At 43.0% G+C, this 24,102-nt stretch overlaps 2 protein-coding genes across 5 annotated transcripts in view; one reads left to right on the plus strand and one right to left on the minus strand.

Moving 5' to 3' along the window:
• ARG1 (arginase 1) overlaps positions 1 to 15,797 on the plus strand; it is a 122,202-nt gene extending 106,405 nt beyond the window's left edge. The window contains exons 3-9 of the mRNA XM_078851968.1: positions 4,877 to 4,949; positions 6,416 to 6,590; positions 8,030 to 8,189; positions 8,678 to 8,772; positions 10,514 to 10,618; positions 12,665 to 12,801; positions 15,622 to 15,797. Coding sequence (XP_078708094.1) covers positions 4,877 to 4,949; positions 6,416 to 6,590; positions 8,030 to 8,189; positions 8,678 to 8,772; positions 10,514 to 10,618; positions 12,665 to 12,801; positions 15,622 to 15,797 — 921 coding nt within the window. The remainder of the gene's footprint in view (positions 1 to 4,876; positions 4,950 to 6,415; positions 6,591 to 8,029; positions 8,190 to 8,677; positions 8,773 to 10,513; positions 10,619 to 12,664; positions 12,802 to 15,621) is intronic.
• Positions 15,798 to 20,359: 4,562 nt separating this feature from the next.
• MED23 (mediator complex subunit 23) overlaps positions 20,360 to 24,102 on the minus strand; it is a 54,631-nt gene continuing 50,888 nt past the window's right edge. For all 4 annotated transcript variants that reach the window (XM_073337327.2, XM_073337325.2, XM_073337324.2 and 1 more), the window contains 2 exons: positions 23,138 to 23,269; positions 20,360 to 22,121 (listed from right to left, as the gene is read on the minus strand). In XM_073337327.2, the coding sequence (XP_073193428.1) occupies positions 21,963 to 22,121; positions 23,138 to 23,269 (291 nt within the window). In that variant the 3' untranslated portion in view covers positions 20,360 to 21,962. The remainder of the gene's footprint in view (positions 22,122 to 23,137; positions 23,270 to 24,102) is intronic.

Here is a 24,102-nt window from a genome sequence, read left to right on the forward strand (position 1 = left end):
TGTAATATGGGAGTTCTCCTAATCTTAATGGGATCTTGTAAGGGGGAGTTCTGGATATACACCTGCCCGAGCACATTGAAATTACTGCAGTCATGCTTATTTCAATAATTAGGCACAGCATACACAATGCCTCTGATGTGATTATACTTGCTTCCAGATTATACCCTCCACCATCATATATGTAATAATCTGCTTCCAAGAATGAGGTTTAGTCCTTTAATGATGAAGATGGTAACTTCCCCCCTCCTCCTAACACACACAGACATGAGGTTCATGGCAGTGACATAGGAAATAAATAAATACACAAGTAAAGAGAGCATACTGGTATGGAAATATTAGCTCATTAACTTTTGTGATGCAATACTATTCAAAAACATAACTAATACAAAGAAAAAAGAGCTGGTTAGAAAACGTTTTTCTGCAGGAAAAAATGTTTTCAGAGAAAAATTAAAAACTGAAATATTTCAGTTCTGAAGTTTTGCCACTGTGTCTCATGTGAGTTGTAATTCAGGTGTATCTTGCTCCTGTTCTCCTCTACAAGCCAGGCTCCCTGGTCAGACTACACCTCCCATAATGTATCACAGTCTCCCCTCAGTGGCATTGTAGGGGTAGGAGGCTGAGGCATCATGGGAATCAAGCGGCCATAGTGCATCACGGAAGATGAAGTCCAGCAGGGGCCTGGCCCATAGATGAGAATAGCGGCACGAGGCACCACAGCAGCACTTCACGAGTGAAATGTCTTGGTATTCAGTTTTCGGGGGGAGGGGGTGGGGCAGATAATTTGAACAAATAAATTGTTTAGTCTAAAATGCAAATTTCCATTGAAAATCAGGGTCTGATGGAAATTTTCAATCAGCCCTAGTATGTTTAGAAATTCCTACCTTGATCAGCTTTAAGCATTCCAGTGGCAAAGCTGACCACTGTCTAGGTGGCCTTCCGATATAAACAGTATGACTATATGACTAAACAGTGTTATATAGAAAACTAAATTTAAGTCACCTTATTTTCAGGGGTGCTGAGCACCTGCCCTTCCAGTTAAAAATCAATGGCAGTTGTAGGTGTTCAGCACTTTTAAATATTAGGTCCTCTTTTGTAAGGCTTTCCTTCAGATAAACTTACTGCATCACCCCCAAGCTGAGCTTTTCCTTAAGAAAAACCCTGCCTTCTTCAGCCTGCTGTAAGGGCATGGTCTTCAGTCCCTTTTTATTCAGCTAGCCGCATTACCCTGTGCTGTAGCCCAGTTCAGCTTTGTCTCAGAAACAAAATTACACACACTGGAAAAGAAACAGATTCTCTTTCCAACCTGGAATGTGCTTGCTCCTGGTACCAGCACACTCTCTTTCTACGCTCTCCATTTCCAAACTGTAAAGTGCACCTGAGGGTGAGGGCATGACTTGTAGTTAGCTGTGGAGACGCTCATTCCCCTCCTACATGCACTAATAATTAAAGTAACATACCCATTTATTCTTTTTGAGAGTTATTCCATTTCTGCAATCCATTCCTTAGAAAACCTTACCCCAAGTATCACAAAAAATTATAATGTCTAGACTGATACAAACATGTAATACATAACGTTCTGCTTTGGCTGGGCTGCTTGTACTCAGAGGCGTTAGCTGGACTTGCTTTTCTTTCTCCCTTTCTATTAATTAGCCTACAATATGTGATGTGTAAGGAGTTGCAGCCTCTGGGGTCCCAAGTCCCAGAATGAATGTGTATAATGTAAGGCCAGATTTTCAAAAGAGCTCAGCCTCCAATGTTCCAAGTGCTTTTGAAAATCTGGCTCCAACGGTGGCAGCTGATCACTTTCAGACATGATCATATCTCAAACACACACAAAAAACCCCCCCCGAATAACAAGCAAGGAATTTAAAGTGTGTGTGGAGTGGAATCTGTTAAGCAACATTGAGAATGAAATTCCGAACATTTGCAAGTGTGAATATCAAAGTGTTACACTGCAACGGGGCCAGTGCGTGCTCCACCCCTTTGAAAATCAGATAAGATTCAACATTTGCAAGTTATATACACCCTCTTGTTTCTGAGCATAAGTGAAGCCACTAACTGATGCGTTTAAAAAGAAACTTACTCTATGGGGGCAAGTTATTTCATATTTGCCTATTTTAGGGTTTCTTCCACCTTCAAAGGGGAAAAATTACATTTCTCTTCTAGCCCAGTTAGGTGGTACCAGACATTGATGGAGACAGAATATGGGAGTAGATGGAACTCTGGTCTGATTCAGCATGGCTGTTTCTCTTATGACATAATTTATTGGTATTAGAATATAGCTCTTTCATTTTAAATGTGTTTGTTTCAAAAACTCATTTTAGTGTTAGATAAAGCTTCTCTTTCCACTGTGAAATAGTTTGTAGTAGAAAGATAAGAACATAGAGAGGAATAAACGATGGAGACTTTGTTTTGTGTTTCTGGCACTGGACTGGTACTCAGGAGACGTGGGTTCAGGTCATGCTCTGCCACAGACTTCCTAAGTAACCTTGAGCAAGTCATTTAATCTTTCTGAACCTCAGTTCCCTGTCTGTAACATGACAGTACTTCTTTTCTCCCACTTTTTGATCTATTTAGATTGTAAACTCTTCAGGGCAAAGACTGTCTCTTACTATATATACGTACAACTAATAGAAGGACGCACCAGTGTGATTAGGGCATTAACCTAGGATTTGGGAATCCTGGGTTCAAGCCCCAGCTCCACCACCCACTAACTGTGTGACCTTGGGGAAATCACTTGGACTCTCAGACCCCCCTCTGTAAAATGGAGGTAATAGCACTTCTCCTCACAGGGTGTTGTGACAATAAGCCCATTAAAGATTGTGAGGTGCTCAGATACTGCAGTAATGTGGACAATATAAGTAACTAATCTTAGCTGAGGCTTGTAGGTGCTACTGTAACTAAAATAATATATTTTATTAAGGTTACCTGGACTTCTCCCTTGAATCCAGGTGTCTTCTGACAATGATTCGTATCCTAGCTGGCATGTTCCGTTCTCATTTTCCACTGCAAACAACTGAGTCCTGCAAGTCTTGCTCATACAAGTAATTCTCATTCACACACATGGTTTCATTGAATTCAAAGGGATAGCTCCGATAAGCAGAGCTCATAAACATGAGTGGAGCCTTGCATAATGGTGCCCTGAATCTGGAGTGTCAAACTTCTCGCTTATTTCTATAATAAAGAACGGAGTGGTGTTATCAGCGAAGTGCTGCAGAAAGGACATTGCTGAATCCAGGCACACGGGAGCTATTTAAAACTGGCTGTTTTGTGCCTTTGAGGCCTCCAGCAGTCTCTCCTCCCTCATGCAGCTGTGCTGTGCACTTCAAAGACAGCTGGGCTGCTTTAAAATGTAGCTTGTACTTACAGCACTACTTTGGGACCAGTCAGCCAGTTCCCATTTCAACTTTTTAATTAAAAGTCAGACTGTAAAATAGCCCAGCCACAGCTCTGTGCTGTTGCTTGGCTAGAAATGTAATTCTCCCCTCTGAAGCTGGGTTACTTCAGAGGAACCAGGAGAGAAACTTCAAAGGCTGCTGTGTCCCTCCTCCGGTCCAGCCGCCACGTTTCCCAAGCAGTCGGCCTCTGACAAACCTTTATCTATAGATATGAAGAGGAGCCAGTTTACCTTTAAAACAACTCACCTCCCATTAACGTCAGTGTGAGCTACACATGTATCAGGCAGATGGACTGGGCGCAATACAGCAGCTGCTCTCTATGGCACAATGAGTTCAGTTTCAGTCTCAGAGCTGGCTAATAATTATTTTAAATGATACTTTGAAAAGGACATGATCATTTTCTTTAATAGGCAATAGAAGAAACCGTTACCCTTACAAAGGATAAAAATGCTCTGGTGAACCTGTAGTGAACGTTTGTTTCTGTATTGTTAACATTCCCTACATCCAGAACTGTTCTTTTCCTTGCATGTAACTAACGCCTTGTCTATACTGCCACTTACGTCAATGTAAGTTATGTTGCTTAGGGGTGTAAAGAAAGAGTGATGTAACTTACATCCACTTAACACGGTGTCTACACCATGCTATGTTGGTGGGACACGCTCTCCCATTGACATAACTTCTGCCTCTTGTTCAAGTGGAATAATTATGTCGATGGGAGGGCGCTCACCTGTCAACTTATCGCATCCTCATCAGACCCACTAAATCAACGCTGCTGCATCGATCACAGCAGTGCCGATGTAGTGGGGGATGAAGACAAATCCTTAGATAGAAGCTTTCAGTAATTTCATATCGAACAAAACGTATACAAGACGACAATGATTTTTGCTTTCAGTTGTTTGAAATGACCAGAAGTCATGCTTGAGAATTCCTAGGCCAGGTTGGATATGAAAAAGAGATCAATTTTGTTAGCTGATAGAACTGTTTAAACACAGAGAATGGCTGAAAATTACCATTACCTGAAAAATTAGAATACAGGGCAATTATTTTCTTCTTTCGAAATAGATTCTGCTTGATGCTTGTAAACTAGTTTTCAAGTATCTGGGCTCCCTTAAGGTGCAGTTATGTGCACCCATGGATCTATTACAGCAATTTATTTTCTGTGCCCTATTTCAACTACAGCCCCGATCCTGCAACTGGGTCTGTGTGGGTGGACCCATGCAGAGCCTGATTCATTTCAACATGGATCAGCTTACAGGATAGGGATCCACATTTCTTTCCTGAATAGATTTTTGCCTCCTGCACTTACATCAGAACAGACGAGGTGATATACTTGTTTTTCTTCCAATCAAATTATTTTAGAGCAGCACATTTGCACATAATGTAGTGTTTAATGTAAATTCTGCTCCAAAACAGGTTTTTCTCTTACGTAATTACTCAGGTACTTGATCTGCCTGACTTATTATATTTCTTATTAATAGGCACGGGAAGGAGTGGAAGACGGGCCGGCAGTGGTGAAGGAAGCTGGCCTGATTGATAAACTAACAGCCCAAGGTATTTTTCAAATGGAAAACACAAATTTAAATACAATTAACATTATCCTTTATAAACACACCAACAAGTACGCAAGCAATGCTCTGGCATCTTCAATGAAAAAAAATGACAAATGTTTAAATAAAACCAAAACACTATGTTTGAAAATTTGCAGAAAATTGCAAAGTACCTAAAAATCACAGAAGCTGTACAAGTTTTGTGCTCACAATTTTTTGTCACCCGAGAGGATTTCTTAAGTGTTTTGAGACTCTTACCTTCTTCATGCAAATTGACCCAGAAGCCCCAATTCTACCCTGCCCCTCCTCTTGGCCAGCAAAAAGCATGTACTTATTTTAGATTTCTGATGATGTCATCTTAGCAGATACTCACTTCGTATGTCCAAAGGTAGATTTCCCCCCCAATCACTTACTGTGAAACTTTATATTTTTCGAAGGCTGGCCTTTCAAATGTGTGTGAATTAAAAAAGCGGGCTTAAGCTGAAAATATGTTTCCCATCCCCACTCCTCCAAGCTCAAAACCACTGGAGAGATGTTCTTCAAACTTTTCTGGAGCAGAGGGAAGCTGCCTAGGTCACAGCCCCGATGGTGCTTGGGAGGCTTAGAACTCTGCTGAAGCCTTGCAGAAGTAGCAGAACCCAACCTTTATTTGGTGTTGAATTAACTGCTGCCTCCCCATCTGACAGAGCGCTGCCTTGTACTTGTACACTGCTGCCTACTTGGTACTTATATAGCCCCCATTGCCATAGTATCCGAGTGCTCTACAGTCTTGGATGTATTTATGCTCACAGCACGTGGGAGGTAGAGAAGTGCTATTAGCCCCATTTTTCAGCAGGGGAACTCAGGCACAGACCAACAAAGTCACTTGCCTAAGGTTACACAGGCAGCCTGCAGCAGAGCAGGGAATTGACACAGGAGCAAATCTAGGACAACACTGTAACCACTGCACCATTACGAATTATTATTATTATTGGTATTACTGCAGCACCTAGGAGAACCAGGACTCCATTGAGCTAGGTGCTGTACAACCACAGAACAAAACACCAATCCCTGTCCCCCAAGAGCTCCTTTCCCTCTAAGCTAGCAGCTAGTTCCTTCCACACCTGCCCTTGCTGACCATCTCTTAGCTATTCTGGGGGGTGAAAGTTTGCTCTCCTACACATACCTCTGGAAGCCATGCTAGTAATAGCAGCATAAGCTCCAGCCTCCGGATTTTCAGAATGGTAACCGAGGCAAATGGGTGAGTTGGGTTAGGAACTGCTCAATAAGGAGCTAAAGAAGAAAAGCAGAGTTATAGATTAAGCTGCAAACAATAAATACACCTAAGCATAAAATAGTTTTGCAAATGACATGTGATTTACTCCGTATTACCTGCTACACAATAATGTTCAATTGTTTTGAACAGGAAATTTTAAATGAAAAATGTACTTCCTTGTGACCTTTAACTTTTTTCCACTGTGCTAACCCCAGGGTGTGATGTTAAAGATTATGGAGCCTTGCAGTTTGATGACATTCCCAATGACAGACCATGTCATAATGCAAAAAATCCTAGAAGTGTTGGGAGCGCAAATGAGAAGCTAGCCAGCGTTGTGGCAGAAGCGAAGAAGAGTGGAAGAACCTGTTTGGTAGTTGGCGGTGATCACAGGTCCTTTGTTATACTTGTCTGTATAAAAGCATGAATGGCTTTCAGAGCTGCACAGACTACCCAAATGAAAAGCCAGTTCATTTTTAGCTAAGTTCTTTCAGTTCAGTTTCAATACTAGCAGTTATCAGTTAAATCTGATCAAAAGCCTTTTCCCATGCCAACATCCCTTTAAAAAGATTGGTAGAAGAGATAATCAGCCTTGGAGTTTTATGTAGATTTGGGTCCTGATCCTATAAACACTTATGCAAGTGCATAATTTTACACAGTGCAAATAGTTCCAGTAAGGGAGGGGTGGGTAGTTAACGTGGCTGTTCACCAAAGCACCGATCCAGCAAAGCACTCAAGCATGAGCATAGCTTTAAAGAATGTAAATGGTGTTGGGATTCCCTTGGAGATCTCTTCATTCAGCTTCCCAAGAACTCAGTTCGACTCCAGATTTCGTCACTCAGGTATCGTAATTTGGCATACAGCAATGCTACGCTGAGTTGATCAGGGAACATCACAGCTCCAAAGTTATACAGAAACTATTTCTCTTTGTACACATTCACACATGGCATTACATTTACTGGACGCTGCATCACTCACTTTAGGATCAGATTGGTTAATCTGTAGGAACCGATCCCAGTACCACATGTTCTATCCACATGCTGTCCATTTTAGACTTTCTCTTTCCCTCATTCTCTACATTCCTAATTTACTTTGTCCCTTGTTATCTAGTTCATAGTAAATAGTTCCCTGGGTGTTCTACCTCTCATTTTAGCTAACTCACTCATTGTCTTTTTAGCCTACTGACCTATCTACTTATCTTATTTAGCACAAATGTCCTGTTTTCAGCCTGACGATTCATTTACCTCCCTAATCCTATATTCCAAAGAATGAGGTCTCCACACAGATGTTAATTACTTCAGGCCAGGTCTCAACAACAAAGAGTCTCATTCACTTCATTGGGACTATTCAAATTGTGCCTCTTTAAGCACTTGAGTATACCCAGCAGAGTGAAGGGGACAACTCATGTTCTACACATGCTTGAGTGCTTTGCTGGATCAGAGCCCAAATGACCATTCTGGACCAGGGCATCTCTGTAGTATGTGAACTCGCTAGCCATGTTCCTGCCAATGTTCAAGAATTTTGCCCTGTGTGTCTGAGAGAGTGTTGACCCCCGAGCTCAACTCCATAGTACACAGGAAGCCAGCCACACCCTTTCCTTTTCCAGCCTTCCTCTTCCTGGCTTCTCCCCACACAGAAGAAATATAGCATTCCCAGCGCATGATGAGCCTTCCTTGGCTGCACAGTGGGCTGCAGATTTTCAACGTCAGAGAATGTTTTCCAACAACAAATACTTTTACAAATAAGTTTAGCATGGTGCTGTGAGAAGGAAAATATCTTGTGTGCTGTGCCATGTAATGCCTGTGTTTACACACAACTCTCTGTCTATTCAGCTTGGCAATTGGAAGCATATCTGGCCATGCAAAGATTCACCCAGATCTTGCTGTAATTTGGGTTGATGCCCATGCTGATATTAACACTCCATTGACATCATCATCTGGGAACATGCATGGGCAGCCAGTGGCTTTCCTTCTAAAGGAATTGAAGGACAAGGTAATACAATTGCCATCACCTCTTTACATTGCAACTATCTTGGAAACTCATCCTAAACAGATGTGGGTTTTTGCTCATCCTCTTCTCCCCCTTATTACTATTGTAACATTTAGAATTAGCAAGGGAACCTGCCCACCTATTTCCTCATATTGGGACCCCTTTTTCCCCATGGATCACCCATGGCTCCTGTGGGCAAGAAGTCTGGTAGTCCCTGCCCTGAACCCTTGGGGTTAGCAAGGGGCTTCAAAGCTCTGCCACTGGTCGGGAGCCATGGTAAAGGAGGATCTCCAAGGACCCAGTGTCCTATGGCTCTGATTTGGGGGCAAGGTTTGAAATTCAGCCTGCTCTCAATCCATCCAACCTTTCTACACTCACATTTTGGGCTTTTTAAGAAGTCAAGTCTTATTCTTCACCCTCCCCCTTTGAGGAGGAGGCTGGTTGTTATGGGGATAACCTAGTAAAAATAAAACCTCTTTTGATCCTCTGAGATGCCTGATGTTCCAGGATTCTCGTGGATAACCCCGTGCCTGTCTGCTGAAGACATTGTGTATATTGGACTAAGAGATGTGGACACTGCTGAACAGTGAGTCTAGTTCCTCTCTCAGTAGTGCTCAAATGCCACATTTCCCTTGCCTAAATGGATGTGGAAAAGTTGTGGAAAAGCCCTGGCTGGGATGATTTAACTGGGAATTGGTCCTGCTTTGAGCAGGGGGTTGGACTAGATGACCTTCTGGGGTCCCTTCCAACCCTGATATTCTATGATTCTATGATGTGTGGTGTTGTTGCAGACTGCAGAGTAGGTGCCTCCTTGACCAGTGTGAGGCTTAATGTGATGTGATTTGGAAGTAACTGGCTAGGCAGTAATACTGCAGAAAAGAACTGGGGGATGGGGGGGGAGGGAGGATATAGTGGATCACAATTTGAATATGAGCCAATAATGTGATGCAGTTGTGGAAAAAGTCTAATATTCTGGGGTATATTAACAGAGTGTTGTATGTAAAACACAGGAGGTAATTGTCCCGCTCTACCTGGCCCTGGTGAACCCTCAGCTGGAGTACTGTGTCCAATTCTGGGCACCACACTTTAGGAAAGATGAGGCTAAATCAGGGTGTGTCCAGAGGAAAGCAACAGAAATGAGAAAAGTGTTAGAAAACCTGGCCTCCAAGGAAATGTTAAAAATAAAATGTGTTTGTTTAGTCTTTGAGAAAAGAAGACTGAGGGGGGATTTGATAACAGTCTTCAAATACGTTAATGACTGTTATAAAGAGGATGGTGATCTATTGGTCTCCCTGTCTACTGAAGGTCGGACAAGAAGTAATGGGGCTTAATCTGCAACAAGGGATAAAGGTCATGCTACATTCACCAGAAGTGATTTCCCTCCCCTCCTCTCATATCTGCTTTCTCCACTCATGTTCATGAGTGAAACATGGGGGGAAAATCCAGTGACAGCAAAAACTTCCTCCCAAACTGCTCAACCCCTTTTTGCTGACTGAATGAAGCCTGCACCCACAGCCATCAACACCTCTTCTCTACCTTTGGCTCTCTCCTCAAACCAGCTGCTTGCTCCTCTCCTGTGCTGAGGAGTCTCTCCAATTTCTTCAAAGAGAAAAGATGCAATCCAGCAAGAACTCTCACCTTCCTGCCCATCCCCTACTCTGTACATTTCATCTTTTTCACCCCAGTCTGACTCACAGGTCTGTCTCCTCCTTGTCCTCTAATACCCAATCCAACCTCTCTACATCATCTCTTAGCTTTCCCTGCTCTTCTTTGCCTCTTCTCTTATCCTCACCCACCCATCTGGTTCTTTCATCTTCAATCATCTGCTTCTTCAATCAAAAAATATCTTTGATCAACTGCTCCTGCCTGTCCAGCTATTGCTCCCTATCCTTCCCCTGTTTGCCTAAACCAGCATGTGTATAATAAATACATACATTTTAAATCCAAATTTAAGAACTTAAATATTGATTTGTAGGCATCTAAATGGTGACTTAAGGCATCCAAGTTCATATTAACTAAATACATGTTTCAAATATAACCAATATAGATTAGGTGCCTATATATGTGCTCAGATACCCAAGTTCAAAAATTAAGCACTTGAATATAAGCAGAATACTTTACCCCCCACTCTTGCCTTTATAATTCATTCATCTGGTTGATAATTTGTAAGCAGAATTAAAATGTAAAATTTACTTAATATTTGTACTATTTGTTCTCTGATGGAAGATAAACATTTCAGATGTCAGTATATTTACAAAATGCTGAAAAAACAATGTACTTTTAGTTGCATTCATAAGCCGTTAATGTGTCTGCCATGTCTCTTTCAGCTGTATTCTGAAATCTGTGGGTATTAAATACTATTCGATGACTGAAATAGATCAACTTGGGATTGGGAAGGTGATGGAAGAAACACTTAATTATTTGCTGGCCAAGTAAGTAAAGAAACTATTTCATTTTTTTTTAAACAGAATAAAAATTACACTGCAACCCATGCACAAAAATGATCAGGTAAATCACCCCAGAATTTTGAGATCCCAGTCAGTCACTGGCGCACTCCAGGGATGCTGAATAGATACCTGCCAGGACAGTACAGCAAAATTGTTCTAGGACAGTGGGAGAAGAGCTCCTCTATATGTAATAGGACTATGTGGTTGTGTTAAAGTTCAACAGATCTAAGAGAACACGGCACATTTTGCCAAATACTCATGCATATAAATCAAGCCCAATTTATGTACTGTCAATCTGAACACAAAGATCAGAGAAACAAAATTTGTGCCTTGACAGTTACAGAAGACCCACTAAGTATTGTTGATCATATTGTCAAAGATCACTTCAAAACTCCCCTGCATGACGTACATTTAAAACACAGAGGGTTTATTTTAATGGTATTTAAATTGGTGTAATTTAAAGTTTGATGTGAATACTCAAATCAGCCCCACTGGCTGCTCACAACTGTGTCCAAGTCTCTCTTTGGCACTGGATGACTACAAAGGAAGTCATCAGGCACTGTTCTAGGCCCCTGGGTAATTTCAGAGGCCTCTAGTGACTTCATGCCATGTACTTTATGGCAGGGACTCTTTTTGTTCTGTGTTTGTACAATGCCTACCACTATGGGATTCTGGTTCATGACTGGGGCTCCTAGGTGCTACGGGAACACAAGTAATAATAAGTGCCTCCATACTGGCTCTAGGTTCTTCCTCCCACCCACAGATCAAACAGAGCTAGGCTGCTAGGGCTTCCCCCACCTGCTGCTACCGTTGGAACTCTCCATCCTGGGGGCTACAGTCTTATGGGGGGTAGTAAAAGAGGGTAGTAGTAACAGGAAGGAGTGATAGGATGAAATTAAAAAAAAAAACAGCACAACTTTAGGCGGAATTCAGGGAAAGCTTTGTCCCAAGGAGATTGTAAGACTAGAACAGTCTCACATCGGGAAATGGTGACAGCATCATCAATTTAGCTCAAGTTTGTTCATTTTACTCTAGTGAATATATTCTAGGGAACATTCCTTTACTGTTAGCAGGATAGATTAGAAGACCCTATTGGTCTCCCCCATCTCTAGTTTTACAGCCCTAATGTACATACTAGATGCTTTATAAATAAGGCTAGGTTTTAGTCATGGGTACTTTTAGTAAAAGTCATGGACAGGTCATGGGCAGTAAACAAAACTTCACGGCCCATGACCTGTCCATGACATTTACTATATACCCCTGACTAAAACTTGTGGGGGGGGAGGAGGGTGGCCTGCTCAGGAGGGCACCACAGGTGCTGGTGGGGCAGGGAGTTGCAGCCCAGGGGGTGCCATGGTGCTCGGGGGGAAGGAAGTTGTAGTCCAGGGGGCACCATGGAGGCTGGGGGGGCGGGGGAGGTTTGGTGGGGCTGGGGCAGGATCCCTACCCAGCTTCTGGGAAGTGGTGACCCCCCAGCTCCATGTGCTGCCTCCGCTCTGCCCCAAGCCCTGGTTCTGCAGCTCCCATTGGCTGGGAACTGTGGCCAATGGGAGCTGTTGGGGTGGTGCCTGCGGGTGGAGACAGCACGTGGAGCTAGGAGCTGAAGGATAGGAGTTGCTGTTGCCCTTCTGGGGAGCATCCCCCGAGGTAAGCACCTCCACGCACCTCAACCCCCAACGCTGAGACTCCCCACACCCAAACTGCTGCTGCTGGGGGTCTGGGTGGGGCTCGAGACTGCTCCAGCATTGGCTGCTGCAGAAGTCACAGAGGTCACGAAATCCGTGACTTCCATGAAAAACATGGAGCCAATTTACAATCTGTTCCTTGCTTAACTGTGATGCCGTCCAAGGCAGAATGTCATTCCATAACTTTGTTATGTGGCACAAACGTTTTCTAAGTGGGACACAAGAAGTCTGAATCAGGGGGCTTAAGTTTTTTTCATTGTTCGTGAAGAACATTTTCATAGGACCACTTTACAGCTTTTCTGAACATATGTGTTTAATTTTATTCTCTTGCTTTCCACCAATAAAGTAAGAAGAGACCAATTCACTTAAGTTTTGATGTTGATGGCTTGGATCCCTCTCTGGCATCAGCTACAGGGACCCCAGTTCCTGGAGGAGTGACTTTGAGGGAGGGTATCTATATAGCAGAAGAACTTTATAGAACAGGTACAATAAACATCTGAAAATTCTTAATATAGTTTTAGATTTAACATTTATAATGTCTACCTTCAGCATTTGAAGTGTTATGCTGAGGGATTTTCTAACTTTGAGGTACATATTGGATTTTTTCACTGCTTTAATATAAGAGGAATTCACAAATCAAATAAGAGAATGTGATATTCAGTACTGCAAGAATACTCTCCTTCATAGTAATAATGTAGGATGAAGGCTGATGAGCTCACAGTTTAGCTGTGGATGTCCAGAGTAAAGCCCAATTTAGTTCTTAGTCTACAGTTAAAACTAGGTGAGCATTGCCTAAGGCCTTGTCTACACTAAAGGGAAAAGTTGATCTAAGCTACGCAATATGAGTTATGTGAATGGATCCACACTACGCGACGTCGACAGGAGACACTCTCCCATCAACTACCCTTACTCTTCTCGATCCGATGGAGTACAGAAGTCGATGGGAGAGCAATCGGCAGTCAATTTAGCGGGTCCGATTTAGCGGGTCTTCACTAGACCTGATAAATCGACTGCCACTGCATCGATCACTGCAGCTTCAATCCTCTGGTAAGTGTAGACAAACCCTCAGCCATACCTGTCATTAAAACTACAATAGCTTGTGGCTCTTGAGTAGGAGAAAGAAAAGGAAAAGAAAAAGAATCCCATTTGCCATGCTTTACTTGGAATAGGTAGTGATACAGATCTGGCAGAGCGCCCACTGCTGAATACTCACTAGACTCCTATGTTTGAAATTCAAGTACTGGATCGTGCATGCTATTAAGCCCACTGAGTCTGAGAAACAGGATTCTCAGGATCTCTTCCAGTTTTCAGACTCCCTGAATGGTACCCCTTTTTGTAAGTGGGACCCCATCATCCAAATGCAGTAGGCTTAAGACCAATGCTGAACTACCACCCCCAAGTCTCACCAATAACTTAACATACCCTTCCCCCGACACTTCACTCAGCAAGCATAAGAGACTTAAGATGCATGCAAAAGTAACAAAGCCTTCACAAACATATCTCACCCTCCTTTGTCCTCACCAGGCGGAGCCCCTTTGGGTTTTGGTCACTCCTTTTAGTGTCCCAAGTCCTTCCTTTCTCCTGCTCAGTCTTGTATTCTTGTCCTGGTCACTGAGAGGCAGCTGCTAAGAACAGGTCATGTCCATTTATAACTTCAAGCCCCCTCTGACATGTGACCCTCCTGGTCTCCCCGTCAGGTGATCAAGGCCCTCGCTTAGGTGATCCATTTTTTGGTTACAACTCACCAAAGTCCAGACTGGAAAAACTGGTTTCTTGCAGCTTGCCACCTTCTTTAGCATACCCATTGTATTGCCAGAGGAAAGTCATTCAGTGTTTACAGCCCTTGACTGCTTTGCAATGTACACTATCACCACCTCTTGGAATTCCAGTCCAAAATGAAGGCAAAAAGACAATAGGGAAGGCACAATGTTGTTGTAGCGGTGTCAGTCCCAGGATATTAGCGTAACAAGGTGGGTGAGTAATATTGTTTATTGGACCAACTTCAGTTGGTGAGAGATACAAGCTGTCAAGCGACACAGAGCTCTTTTTCAGGTCTGGGAGAAGTACTACAGCTAAATACGAGATCAAACAGTTTAGCATAAGTAGTTAACACATATTCTAAGGGCCCATTCAAATCTACACTTTCAGGAATACTTTGCCCATGGCATTCTAAATAGTGAATCCACATGATCTCAAACCAGTGTACTCACATCTGGTAATATCACCTCACCTCTTTGCCTACAGATTAAAACAGCATTAGGATTGAAAATTTAATCAAAGCAGAGAAAGTATCACTCCCTCTTAGTGTAGGAAAAGAAAACAAAAGTATTGCTGAAGAGTGGAGCTCATGAAAATTAAAATTGGAGGGGACAGAGTAGCGACTTAAATAGCAGGTTTTGCAGACCTAGATGTTCTGGAACCAAAGGTTCAAATTTCCTCAACATCTCCTCATCCTTCCTTCAGAGAGATAAACTACCATATAGCTTACTCTCTGTGAAGGGCTTTCGGGAAAGACCTTTAACTGAGGTCCTGTCTGCTCTCATAGCACATTTTGCATGAATAGGGATTTACTGATGTCCAGAGACTAAATTTTCCATGCTGTACCTACTGGGTAGCACTCTGGTCTCTGCATAGCTACCACCACAGCTACCTGTCTTTTAGTAGCATTTAATTTGTGAAGTGCTTTGTCAATTCATTGGAACGCAGGCGTTCGATAAAATGTAAAAAAACGGACACAAAGAAGGTTAGAAATTACATGCAACTTTGTAGTATGGGAGCCCCAACAGGCATAGAGCTGATGCAGCTGGCTCCTATGACTTCTTCTTTACACCCTTTGGCTCAGATGACATATTGGGGGTGGGACTGAATGGGTCCTGGGCAGGGAGGGGGGAGTATCCAGAACATTCTGCACTTTGGCTATGCCTCAGGTAGTGTATGAACCCTTGGGGACAAAGCTACCTGGTTCAAATTAGAGTAGCCCCCCAATGATGCTTGAGGCTGAGGATTAGAGTCAGAATTAGCTCTCTGATATCAGCTCCTTGTTGTGGTGTCCAGCAAAGATGAGCACAGTAGAATATCTGACTCTAAATATCTGCATCCTACACTGGGAAAAGGCACACTACTGGTTGTCTTCTTATACGAGCCTTTGTTAATGTTGATAAAGAACAAAGACAAAATCCCAAAGGGGAAAAATACATCCTGCTTTGGAACTCTGTGGTAGTGAGTTTTGAATTTCTTGACCTGAAAAGAAAATTATGTATCAATTGAAATTTTTCTCAGTAGAATTGTCATTTGTTATTGCAGGGTTGCTATCGGTAGTAGATATAATGGAGATCAATCCAGCTCGTGGGAAGACACAAGAAGAAGTTAACACAACGGTCAAGACAGCTGTTTCAATTATCTTGTCCTGTTTTGGTAAAGCACGTGAAGGTTCTCATAGTTCCAGTTACCGTATACCCCAGCCACAAAAATCCATCTGAACATATACAGTTATGTTCCAAGAAGTTTTTCAGTCCTAAAGTATAATATTTTGTTAATGACTGTTGCTTACTGAATGACTTTGGTAACCTCAAGCACAAAAATAAGCTTTTCGTTGAAGCTCAGACACTAATGAGACAGTAATTGTCACTCATGCTAATGGAGGCTGGTGAAGTAAAAAGTGTCAGATTTGCTCATGCTGTTTTCTACTTTATAACAAATTCTAAAAGTCAAGTCAAATAATTTATTACCACCATTATGCAGTAAATCACATTATTACCTCTATTTACTTACCTTGTTTTCGTTACTCTCTATAAAGTTCTTGGTTCGTTAAAAAGAAAGTGGACATTTTTCTTGTGCACTAAACTAAGTTTTCTGGAAGAGATTTCAAACTGTTAGTACTAGATACTCCTTAAAAAACAACCCCCTATGTAGTAAGTAACATTACTTTAGCTCACCTTCTGCATTACTAAAACTTGAGTCAACACATCCAACATGTTATCTTACAAATTAAAAAGAAATTTACATTTTAAAATACCAAATAACTGGATTTGGGAAATAGTTTTATAATGGGTATGTAGGTTTCATTATAAATGAAATATTAATTAACATTATATTGAAATTTTGCAGACAGACTAATATACAGATGTGCTCTAGGCATTATTTTGGGGAAGTTCTATTGCCTGTGTTCTACAAGCGGTCAGAATAGAGGATCACAGTGGTCTCTTCTGGCCTCAGAATTTATGGCTCTATGAAACCATGGAACGGGAATGCACCATGTAAGCTCCCTCTGGTGGCTAATAACTAAATTGAACTTCTTTCAGAGACTGATCTCAGTTAAGTCAGATGACTTTGGCATTACAGACAGTTGTTCAAGTCTTACTAGATGAGTTTTCTTTGATCAAATACATTATATACAAAAATACCTAGGGTGACCATATTTCCCTAAGGGAAAACAGAATACTGCCTGGGGTAGCCCGGGCCCCCCCTACCACCACTGCTCACCTGACCCCTGCTTCCCCACCTCCACACGGGGCTGGCGTCGCCGCTCGCCCACTCCCCTGCACATTCCTCTGCACCTCACTTCTTTGACAGAAGTGGGCATTTGTCCCATTTGCTCTTGCGAATTGATCAAGTTGGCAAGAGCAAACAGGACACTTGCCCACTTTTGCCAAAAATGTCAGGACAGCTGGGACAGGGCTTAAAAAAGGGACTGTCCTGGCCAAACCAGGACATATGGTCACCGTGAAAATACCAGATAGTTAAAAATAGTCAACCATGTGCATGCCTCTGCATTCTCCATGCTGCCTCCTACACAGAGAACAATCTCTCAATGCTTACGCATCAGGCCCTTCTATCGCCTCCCACAAATCTGATTATTCACACCTGCTGTGTTTGCCACAAACATTAACCCATGTTGCCATTGTCTTGGCAGCTGAGGGTCTCACCTTCCGTTTTAAAATCTACAATCAGCTACCCACATGTAGGACTGAAATTGTACCCAAACTAGGCTTGCTGTGATAGTAATTTAAAGCATGAGCAAAAAAGCGCAACTTCTAACCAAAAATATTCAGTCCAACGTAGGCAATATTAGGCAAACAATCATTTCTTTTTAGACCACTGATGATTAAGATAAGAGATTAAAGGACTTTCACATCAAACAATGCTGGTATCTGTTTCTGTTGGTCAGGTACCTTATTACAACTGTCTAGGGCAGCAATTCTCAACCCGCAGCCCACGGAATTAACACACAGCTGCAGCCCAGCTCAGATGCGTGTTAAAGGCCCACCTGCATGCCTAGGGTGGCGGGGACAGGATCGGGGCTTCTGGCGTGCCCTGCATGGTGGGAATCCAGGGTTGGGGCTGCTAGCAGGCCCGTGGGGTCAGGGGCTCCAGCAGAGTCTGGGTCCAGAGCAGTTACCCAGCCCCACGTGCTCTGGGGTCCAGGTCCAGGGCAGCCAGCCCGCCCCGCGTGCTCCGGGGCAGCCGACCGGTCCCGCGGGGTCAGGGGCTGCTGGCTGGACTGGCAGGGTCCAGGGAACCAGCTGGTCCTGCGAGCTCCAGGGCCTTATTGAAATCCCAGGAGGCAGGCGGGCAGAAGCCAGGCCACATCTAAAGGCCCCTCCCCCAGCCTTGCAGGAGGAGCCATTGGACCCGGGATCCAACTGAAGACGAGGGACAACTAAGGAAGAACAGGGCAGGGAGTTGGGGTCATAGGTTCAAAACTAGGGATCCAGATGGAGACACCGAGCAGAGAACCGTAGATAGCTCCACGACTCCTCAAAGCTGTCTAGGGAGCCAGCAGATGCCACCCAGATATGTGAGACAAAGGAGGAATGGAAATAGGCGCCACAGTCACAGCGCACCTCTCCGTCCAGCATCCTCCTCCTGGTATTGTATATATGGCCACTTTGGAGCTTGCCAGTTCGCTTTCAAACCATGCCAAGGGAACAATTCAACACGGCCAGGAGGAGGTTGACTAGGACGTCTCGTGACTTCGTGGGGCCATGGACAGGGTGTGCGTATTTGAAAAGGTGTGGGGAGAAGTGCAGCCAGAACCTCTCCAGGAGGTCTTGGAGGAGCCGGAATAGGGGCTGCAACCTAGCATGTTCTAGATAGACATGCGCCAGGGTCACCCTCACATACCAAAAGGGGCAGGCATCGGGGATGGGGGTGAAGTGCGCCAGGTACACGCCCGTGCTCACGGCTCTAGTGAGGAGCCACCAACCAACATCCCAGACAGGCCATGGGAATAGGGTGCAATATTGACTGATCCACTGGGGTTCCTCACCCTCTACAGGTGGTAGAAGGTCCTGCCACTTGGTATCGTGGCGGGCACAACGGTGAAGAAGTGAAATGTGTGGAGAATGAACGTGTAGAGTTGTTCCCTTGGCGTGGTTCAAAAGGTGTCCGGGGTGGGCAGCAGGGCCCAGGGCCATGTGCTGAGGTCCAGGGTAGCCAGTCAGCCCCGTGGGGTCCAGGGCGGGCAGTTGGGTGGCCCGCGCAGCGAGGGACAGGGTCAGGGCTGCCGCTGCCCTGCCAACTGGCCCCTGTGGCCCACAATGTGTAATCAGTTGAGAACCACTGGTCTAGAGCGACAACCTCGGAAGCCTGCTAATGAGCTTTGCACACACATCAAAAGGAGACTTTATCCCAACACGTTTATGTATTTAAAAAATACTTAAACCCATTGGATAGTAATTCTACCACCTAGCTAAAGACAGAATGACTCAGGAGACTGTTAATGGGACAGAGAGCCTTTCAGCTTTAGGTCACAGGTTCAAACCCAGGCTGGTAGTGGCCAAACATTATCTTTTGATGGCCTCAGCCCAATTTCACATTTTATCATCTCTGCATAGGCCAGGAACAGAAGGAGCTTAGACACTGAGCTACTGAACCCATTTATATACACAGGTAGACCCTAGATGGATGGAGAGGCCTAATTTACATTGTTGCAGCTTGCTCAGTGAAGAAACAAAAGATTTCAGGCTCCAATTTTAAAAGGTGAGAAAAACCTCACAGGTTTTCGGGTTACCAATAGCTCTAAACATTTGCTCCTAAAGGCAGGAGGCCAAATTCTCTGTTACTCTCCACGCAAGACCAAGTAAACAGGTGCTACAAAGAACTGCAGATGTACACTGTAGTCCCAGGCCAATCCCAAGAATTATTTCTACATAGTATAGGACTATTCTGTCGTGTGCGTGCACAGAGTAAGTTGCTATTGTTTGGTCAGAGGGCACGCACACACCAATAATCAAGCTTGATACTTACACTGCATTTTTCATTCATACATTTTAAACCTGTTTAGAAAGGTGAGCAAGTATTACCTCAGTTTTACAGAGAAGTAAATTGAAATACAGAGAGGTGAGTGATTTGACCAAAGTGATATAGCAGACCTGGGAACAGACCTCAGCCCTTCTGTGTCCCAACCCTATCAACTGACCCTTTGGCTCTGCCCCAAAATAACCTTTGGAGAGGCTTCTGGAGAAGCAGACTAAACTTCCAAGATGTGTACTGGATTTCTGGAGGGCACCTAGGTGCAGTGTGTTACCAAATCCAGTCTGGGAGAAACAAGAATCACTTAACTCAACTTTGGAATGGAACAAGACGGCTTTTTAAACGGCATGCAGAAGTCCTACTCTTCCTGTCCTAAACTGCCTGTGAAGTTGCATACCTTATGCAAACCGTAAGATGAATATAGATAAGGCAGTTCATAATTATTCACACTGGACCACTTGTTAGAATCCCAGGGGGTATGTATGATTTAAAAGATAGCATCTTGACAACACAGTGCCTTCTAACTCTATACTAGGTGTAGACTATGCAGACTGATATGAAGAATTCTTTCTACTGAATCAACGCTATTTTTTATAGCACCAGGGCTTTTAGCAGGAGGTGCTGATGAGGCCTAACCTTACTAAACGTGTGAGTTCTGTTGAGACCATCGTCTGAGATGGTATTATTGTAGAACTGAAGATGGAGGACACAGAGACTTCGATGATCTAATCAACCCCTATTTTTAAACTGAAGAGCATGGCAAATAAACAATAAGACGTAAGATGGCAAATGGTATTACCATAAACTTCAAGGGGTTTTTTTAATTAAAAAAAGTCTTTAAAAATGTCAAATACGATCAATATTTTACAAATCTTAATTGAGACTATTTTCACTTTTGTTATTGAGTCATACCTAGTAAACAACTGAGAGTACACATACACAAATAAAATTTGAGGAATTAAAGTAGTGGATTATACAAACCTAAAATAAAGCTTAGATGTGATAAAAATCCAACCATGACTGACTAATAAAAATTACACCATTTCCCAACTAGGGGAGAAAAAAAATAAAAATCAACCAGCAAATCTTAATTGAATACACAGATTTTAAACACGGTTCCATTTCCGATTGTCTTTGGCTAATAATCTAGCAGCCTGTTAGTTCATGCTAGATCAAAGCCACTGCTCATCTATTTACTTTAATGAAGACATCAGTAAGTTCCCTACTTTACAAGAGTCATCCACAGTCTTTAAAGAGACTGAGGCCAGGTCTACATTACAAATTTACATTGGTGTAACTACATTGCTCAATGGTGTGAAAAATCCACCCCGCTGAGCAAAGTAGTCGTACCAACCTAACCCGCAGCATATACAGCGCTGTCAACGCGGGGGGGAGGAGGGGGGAGCAGCTTCTCCTGTTGACATAACTACCACCTCTCATGGAGGTGGATTCTACGCCGACAGAAGATGCTCTCCTGCAGCTGCGCCCCTGCAGTGCGGTATGTACAGACAAGCCCTAACTCCCCAATTGAAGAAAGCATTTAAACACATCCTTAACTTTAATCTGATATGCAAGTCCTGTTGACTTATGCCACTGGAACTTAAGCATGTAGTTAAGCACCCTCTCTGTGGGACTAAACTTGTTCATATGATCAAAAATCAAGAACATTAATCCACCCCCATCCCCCACCTCTTCATGAGCAGGAGGTAAAGTAAAAGGGATTTGTGCACGCAAGAGCTGACTGTGCCGCCTCTACTCATGTCGGATGGTACCTTATTACATGGGTAGTCCCACTGACTTCAAAAAGGCAGTGCTCAAGATGAGGGAGGACATCAGTATCTGTCCCCCAGTGATTAAGTAGACAGTACTGGTGAATTACAATTGAAGTGTCCATCTTTATGTTTAGTCCATGAATTAATATTCGACCCCAGGGTTTGAAGAGAGGATCTGGCTGACATTTAGGTTCAACATTTTCATTTAAAAGAAAACTAGGTGTTTACATACCACCATGCTAGATACCTCTGAAAAAAGCTAATATAGACAGACAGAAATAAGGAAAACTAAGATGGCTTGAAGAGGGATATGGAGCTGCTTTACAAAATAGTCATCTTATCATACATCCATAAATGCCACTGTTTGCAACATACCTTTGATCAGTTCAACAGATACCTTATCTAGTCTCTGATACAAATAGACAGGAAGAATGGAGTGCAGATGATGCACAAACTGATTCACCACACAAATCAAAATGAAGCAGCAGGCTGGAGATAATTCTCTTCCTTTGTTACACAATGTCACCAAGTTCAGACCAAAGAGTGTTTCATCTGGATCAATAGAAAAGAGTCTTCACATAGACACCAGTATGATGTCCTGCTCGGTTGTGTTACGGGCTAAGCAACATTAACAGGCACTTGGCTAGGCTGTGGTGCTGGAGACCCGCTGTTGATGGATTGCTGAGGAATAGCAGCTGGTTCCATTTTGCTGATATGTGTTATGAAACGTAGACGGAGTTTCAAAGACGGTCTTAAATTGCAAATAATTTTCTCTACCTATAAAACACGAAACAAAAAAAGACCCTTCAGGATACATCGACACTGCAGCTGGGAGCATGCTTCCCAGTGCAGGGAAACAGACATGCACTAGCTCTTCTCTAGCTAGTGCGCTAAACACAGCAATATAGCTGGGAGATAGCAAGGGCAGCGGCTTGGGCTAGCCACTAAAGTACATTCCCAGGGGAGCTGGTCAGGTTTGTGCTCAGGCAACTCACTTGAGCAGCAACTTGTGCTCCCTTGGCTACACTGTTAGCGCATCCGTCTTCCTACACTGGGAAGTATGTTCCCAGCTGTCATTTAGACGTACCCACAAACGTGGACAAAGCATTATCAAAACACAAAGTAATTTGACACATTTTTAATGCAAGAGAGGAATGAACCCTAGAACAATACGGCAAGACAGATTTATCTTAAGTGCTACCTAAATGAATCCCTGAATCTCGTCAGTTCTCATCCCAAAACCTCCTCGATCTAGGACTCAACCAAAGCCATGCAAAATGCATTCAGGAAACATAACACTTATCTGGACTTTACACTTTGTTACAAAATAGAAACCTGCATCAGGTTTCAGTAAAAGATTAATTAAAGTTCAGGAATCCTTTTGGTGAACATGGGATGATTTATGCTTTTGCAACAAAACCAGATGGAATTTGGTTATTTAATTTGAACCCAAAGCTCAAAGTAAAACTCAGAAGGTGTGGATTGAAACAGCACAAAAATCTAAACATAAATGCTTATGACGTTTATATAGCAGCACTCCTATTGCCATCTCATAAAGAAAATCAAACTCTAGTCACAATTTCCCTGTGGTCTGAAATTTGTCTCAAAATCTGACCTACAGCTTTTAACGATGAAAAACTATACCAGTAATTGATTGGGAATGGACAGACTGATCAACTGTGAAGGGATTTGTGATCCTTTTACATTTAAGATCATACACAAAAAGATCCTGGTACAAATTGTTATATTAAATGTAACCTTGCTTTTAGCTTCAAGGTATATTGTTAACTTACTTGATCTTTCACGCTGTCCCCAGTAAACATGTACTTCATATGATACAAGAAATCACATATGGGATCCATGTAGTTCAGATGTGTACTGCATTGGTCCACATCCAGAAGCATTTCATAAAACGCCACCCCAATCTGTTTTCATGAAATGAAAATAAAAAGTTTAAAACATTGCTGTCTGGATTTACATGCTATATTTTTAAGTTTATTCTTTTGTGAAGGAGAAACATTTATTATTTGCATCTTCTACTTATCTGAACTTCCCGGTAAACATCTGGCTTCTTGTGAAAGAAGACCGACAACTCTAAGGTTATGTCTACACTATGACCCGGCAGTGTGATTCCCCTGCTCATGTACATATGCTCACGCAGGCGCTCATTGAGCTAGCACGAGTACACCCAGCATCGTGGCCATGGCAGTACAGGCAGCGGCAGCAGAGGCGCGGTTGTGCCGAACACATACCAACCAGTTTCAGGTGGGTTTGTATGAGGCCCGGCTCAGCTGAGCCTACGCTGCCCTACCTGCGGTACCCCAGCTGCACTGCTATTTGTGCTCGTACTGGTTTGATGAGAGCTAGCATAAGTATGTGTACATGAGCAAGGGAATCACCTCCTAGCTCATAGCATACATGTAGCCTAACTAGCCCCACGGTGCCTCACTTTGGAAATTACAATAATTTAATAACCGTCCTAAAAATCTGAATTATGGTAGTTTTATTCATGTAGTTTGATACCCAATGCTTTTAATCAGATTTTTACTATGTCCAGAGTCAGCAAACTATTCCTCTTCAGCAAAGTTCTAAGCACAAACTTAAGTCTCATTGACTGAAACAGACTTTAAGCGTGTGCTTATGTGATTTGCTGGAGGAGAGTGAATTTTATGGAGAAGTAACGAGGTGGTCAGTGGACTAAAGTGACTAAGAAATTCTTAAGTTTTTTCCCTTTACTTTTCTAGAAGAGCATTATACT

Source organism: Lepidochelys kempii, chromosome 3 (assembly GCF_965140285.1).
Source record: "Lepidochelys kempii isolate rLepKem1 chromosome 3, rLepKem1.hap1, whole genome shotgun sequence".
Taxonomy (NCBI): domain Eukaryota; kingdom Metazoa; phylum Chordata; order Testudines; family Cheloniidae; genus Lepidochelys; species Lepidochelys kempii.